Genomic DNA, 5,186 nt, shown 5'->3' on the forward strand with positions numbered 1-5,186 from the left:
ACTGCTGGTGCAAGCCGTCTCACTTCCCCCGCGCCCTGCGCTCCCCTCCCCCCACACGCCCCCCCCCACACACACACTACTGGTGGGCATTGCTTTCTCCAACTCCACCCTTCCCTCTCTCCATCTGTGATGGCACTATCTTCTGGTAAGACACACTACACCCAGCCTAAGCTAAATAAAGCACAAGAGTTCAGGAGAAGGATCGGTACTTATCGCCACCGCAGTCACGCGATTCTTTCGTTCCTTCCGTTTCACATCATCCCTCACTTCTGTCGTGGCCACTATGAGCTCGAGCCAGGCACCACAGCAGCAGCAGCAGCAGCAAGTGGCGGATGGGTTGAACAGCGCTGAGCCGGTGAAGCGCCCGCGGCACCCACCGTGGTACCCGCCGGTGTGCGACGACGGCAAGGGCGTGCGTGTGCTCAACTCTCTCACGGAGTGTGTGGAGCCGTTCGCGCCACGCGAGGGGCGGTTGGTGCGGTGGTACACCTGCGGCCCCACCGTGTACGATATCTCGCACATGGGCCACGCCCGCGCGTACCTCACATTTGACATCCTGCGCCGCATCATGGAGGATTACTTTGGCTACAAGGTGGTGTACCAGATGAACATCACCGACATCGACGACAAGATCATCAAGCGGGCTCGCATCGGCGCGCTGCTGAAGAAGTTCCGCGAGGAAACACTCCAGGGGCGCGATGTGGCGCAGCTCAGTGCCTTCACAACGGAGGCAACGGCAGCAGCAGAAAAGGCACTCGCGTCGACGCGCCGCAAATTGTCAGAGCCGCTCCCTGAGGGCACGCCTAGTCGTGCACGGGCTGAGCGGGAGGAGAAATTGATGGAGCTCGCCCTAAAAGAGTCCCAGTTCGGCGAGACGAAGGAGCGCATTGCGGCGGCAACGGCGACGGGCAACTTTGACACCCTCTTTGATGTGGCGGCTGGAGTCAACGGTGACCTCCTGGATGAGCGCGAGGGCCACGGTGTGACGGACCAGAGCATCTTTGAGAACCACGCCCGGCTGTACGAGCGCCTGTTCTTTGAGGACATGCGACGTCTCGGCATCCGCGACCCCGACGTCGTCACGCGTGTCACGGAGTACGTGCCGCAGGTGATTGAGTTCATCGAGAAGATCATGGCGAATGGCTTCGCGTACCGCGGTGCGAGCTCCATCTTCTTCGACACCGCCGCCTTCGCCGCAGCGGGGCATGAATACCCGAAGCTAAAGCCCGTGAGTGAGCGTGAGGAGTGCAACACGACAGAGGCGGAGATGGCGGAGGGTGAGGGCGCGCTGAGTGGCGGTGTCGCTGGTGAAAAGCGCAGCGCCAACGACTTTGCGCTGTGGAAGTTCTCGAAGCCCGGTGAGCCGCGGTGGCCGTCGCCGTGGGGCGATGGGCGGCCGGGGTGGCACATCGAGTGCTCCGTCATGGCGTCCGACATCCTCGGCACCAACATGGATGTGCACAGCGGCGGCTGGGACCTCAAGTTCCCGCACCACGACAACGAGTGTGCGCAGAGTGAGGCGTGCAACATGCAGCATCAGTGGGTGAACTACTTCCTGCACTGCGGGCACCTGCACATCAAGGGGCTGAAGATGAGCAAGAGCCTCAAGAACTTCATCAGTATTCGGCAGGCGCTCGATGAGCTCGGCGTGACGCCGCGTGCGATGCGGCTGCTGTTCCTCGCCAACAACTGGGGGAAGCCCATGAACTTCTCCGACCAGAGCATCGATGAATCGAAAGAGCGTGAGCGTGTGCTGCGTGCCTTCTTTGGCAGCGTTGACATCGTGCTGCGCAAGGATGCGTGGGGTGAGACGCAGGGCTTCAACGCGCACGACCGTCGCCTCAACGAGACGTGGATCGCCGTCGAGGACACCGTGCACCGCGCGCTGCAGAACAACTTCGACACCCCCACCGCGATGGACGCCATCATGGAGCTGGTGAGCACGACAAACCAGTACCTGCTCACCGGCGAGCGGCCGAGCGCGACGCTGGTGCGCAAGGTCGGCCGCTACGTCACGCGCATGATGCAAGTCTTCGGGGTTGTGGAGGGGACCGACGCGATCGGCTTCGCCATGCAGCAGAGCGGCGACGGCGGCGACCGCCTCGTGACTGCCATGGACGCGCTGCTGCGCTTCCGCGACGGTGTGCGTGACGCCGCCAAGGCCGAGAAGAGCACCGGTGTGTTCCTGCCGCTGTGCGACGCGGTGCGGGACGAGTGGCTCNTGGCTCGTGCCCGCCGGCATCCGCATCGAGGACAACCCCAACGGCCCCACCACGTGGAAGAGCGACGACACGGCGGTGCTGCAGCGCGAGATGGCGGAGCGCAAGGCGCAGCAGCTCACCGAGCGGCGCAGGAAGCTGGAGAACCAGATCGAGACGAAGCGGAAGCTGACGGAGAAGTGGCGGCAGTACACGCAGTCGCCGCAGTCGTACCTCAGCGCGCAGGACGCGGAGAAGAAGTTGTACGCCGAGTTCGACGCGGCGACGGGGCTGCCGTCACGCCTCGCGAGTGGGGAGGCGGTGAGCGAGAAGGAGCTGAAGAAGCTTGGCAAGGAGCTCGCAAAGTACACCAAGACATACGACGAGTTCATTGCGAAGGGCGGCGCGGCGTGGCTGGAGGAGCAGGAGAAGGAGCTGGCGGAGCTGCGGCGGGCACTCGAGAGCCTCTGAGGCACGCACGGCTTGTAGCGTTGCCATCTCTCTTTCACTCGCTCCCTCGCTTGCTTCCTCCTCGTTCTCCCTTGGACCCCGATCTGCTGCTGGTGGGGCTGGCTGCCCTCACTGCTCGGCCTTGAGTTTTCTACTAGCGGTGTTGCGGCGCCATCAGCAGCGTGAGCATGTAGAGCAGGGAAGAACTTGTGGAAGCTCCTAGTTGTAGTGGTGTGTGCGTGTGCGTGAAAGTGCAACAACAAAACAAGGAACTAAAAGAAGAAAACGTAAGAGGGGAGTCTGGGAAGTAGCAGCTGTAAGAGACCACAAACAGAAAAAAAAAGGATTTTTTTTTTTTGGCTGATGCGTCCCATTTATTACTATTATTTATTCGCCATCTATCCTACACGCCTTCTCGTGTCCTTCACGGTATGAGGGAAGCGATGGGCGTGGCGAGGTATCCCGCGTGACCCCCTGACGAATGAGGAGTCGCACAGTTCTGCTGCCGACGTCACGTGCCCGCCGCAGGCTTCCACGCACTCGCTACCCAACTCCTTCTACACGTTCTGACTGAACTGCCGCCTCCCTCCCTTCCTCATATACGCACACACATGCCTATCGGCTAACAATAGGTAGCAATATCTATAACACGAAGAATAGCTACAGAGGCAAGAGCAACCAACAGCGAAAGCGATATATACGCCGTTCTCTCCAGACTTACAACAAGAAATATGGGGTTCGATTTCTCATGCATCTCGCAGATATTTGGCGTCGTGCAAAAGACACGCGCGGCCGGGGGTGGCATCAACTACTTCGATATCGGCAAGCAGCTAATCAAGATCGCGGGGCCGTACATTGTGCAGTACCTTGGCGAGGTGCAGCGCCCGCCGAAGGTTGATATCGAAGAGGCCTTCAACGACGCAAGTCAGGCGGAGAGCTTCAAGCCGTGGGAGGGGCCAAGCCACGAGGGTGGTACCGTTCGTGTGCTCCTCATCGGCATCAACTACTACGGCACCAAGGCCCAGCTCTCCGGCTGCTGTAACGACGTGAAGCAGATAATCGCCACCCTGCAGAAGAAGAAGTTCCCAATTGACCAGATGAGCATTCTTGTCGATGAGCAGGGCTTCCCTGGCCGCACCAATCAACCGACGCGTGCGAATATCATCCGTTACATGGCGTGGCTCGTCAAGGACGCCAAGCCCGGTGATGTGCTCTTTCTTCACTACTCCGGCCACGGCACACAGACACGTGCGGAGAAGGACTCGGAGGAGGAGTATGATCAATGCATTGCTCCAGTTGACTACGACACCGCGGGCTGTATTGTTGACGATGACATCTTCGACATCCTCGTCCGACGTCTTCCGAAGGGGGTGCGCTTCACTGCCGTGTTTGACTGCTGCCACTCCGGCTCCATGCTCGACCTGCCATTCACATTTGTGGGCAGCCGAGGTCTGCGGAGTGCGTCGGTTGGCCACATGCAGCGCATCCGCCGAAACAATGATGCGGTGGCCGACGTGCTGATGATCTCCGGCTGCGCGGACGAGCAGACGTCTGCCGACGTGGGCAACACCGCCTCCTTCGGGACGGGCTCGACGGGTGCAGGTGGGGCGGCCACGCAGTGCCTGACGTACACGCTGCTCAAGACCAATCACCTCTCGTACCATGATATGCTCATTGCCACCCGGGACATGTTGCAGCGGAAGAGGTTCAAGCAGGTGCCGCAGCTGAGCTCGTCCAAGGCGATTGACTTGCACCAGGAATTCTCCCTTACGAGACCGTTTGAAGTGGACGCGAGTGTCGCCTAATGCCTGAGACTGAATGTGTGACATAATGTGGAATGGCGTGTTGTGTTTCTTGTAATTACACCGTCTGTGGTGTGTTCCTGCTCCGCTTGTTTCTTTTGCGTCTGCCTCCATGTGCTTTGTGTGTATAACGGCGCGGCGTGTTATGTAGTCTGCCCACTCCACATTCCCCCGGCGCGAACGGGTGAGCGAGACGCTCACGTGTTGTCGCGGCTTGGTTGAGGCATTTTGTTCGACGCCACCACCCCACGGGATGCGCACACGCACGTATCCACTGATATACATAAGCGCATGTATATGACTATGCATGCGTGCACTATATATACTACGCTCTGCCTTGATGGAAGTTCCGTTGATGCAGTTGGAACCCGTAAGGGTTCAAGGTAGGCTGAATAATGTAGCCTCACGCAGGCATGTAAGATGGCATTCTTTTGCGGCTGTGCCATTGCGATAAAAGATAGTCGATATTTTCGTGTGCTTTTTTCCTTTTTTTTTTTGTTCTTTTTCTTTGGAGGGATGGAGGGAGTTGGAGACTCGCTCGGTTGTGTTGCTTGGTTCATCTTTATTGCTTATACTCGCGGCGCTGCACGCGGTGCCGTCTGTTGTTGCTGTTGTTGTTGTTGTTGTTGTCCGTGGCGATGGAGCAGCGCAGGGGTATCGCGCGACTGCTTCTCTTCACTGTGACACGTGCGTGTGGTACCGCAGATCGTGTATTTCCTGCCTTTTTTTTTTTTTT

The 5,186-nt window shown here is 59.0% G+C and overlaps 2 protein-coding genes across 2 annotated transcripts; both read left to right on the forward strand.

The window, feature by feature from the left end:
* Positions 1-283: 283 nt before the first annotated feature.
* On the forward strand, positions 284-2,794 carry DQ04_09731000 (cysteinyl-tRNA synthetase; the record flags this gene model as incomplete). Its single annotated transcript, XM_009316033.1, has 1 exon — positions 284-2,794. One exon carries the CDS (start codon positions 284-286, stop codon positions 2,792-2,794), a length of 2,511 nt encoding a protein of 836 aa, XP_009314308.1.
* A 585-nt stretch (positions 2,795-3,379) lies between these two features.
* Positions 3,380-4,453, forward strand: DQ04_09731010 (metacaspase; the record flags this gene model as incomplete). The annotated part of the gene is made up of 1 exon (XM_009316034.1): positions 3,380-4,453. The coding sequence occupies one exon, from the start codon at positions 3,380-3,382 to the stop codon at positions 4,451-4,453; it is 1,074 nt and encodes a 357-aa protein (XP_009314309.1).
* Positions 4,454-5,186: the final 733 nt, after the last annotated feature.

Source organism: Trypanosoma grayi (genome assembly GCF_000691245.1).
Source record: "Trypanosoma grayi strain ANR4 Tgr_973_V1, whole genome shotgun sequence".
NCBI lineage: Eukaryota > Euglenozoa > Kinetoplastea > Trypanosomatida > Trypanosomatidae > Trypanosoma > Trypanosoma grayi.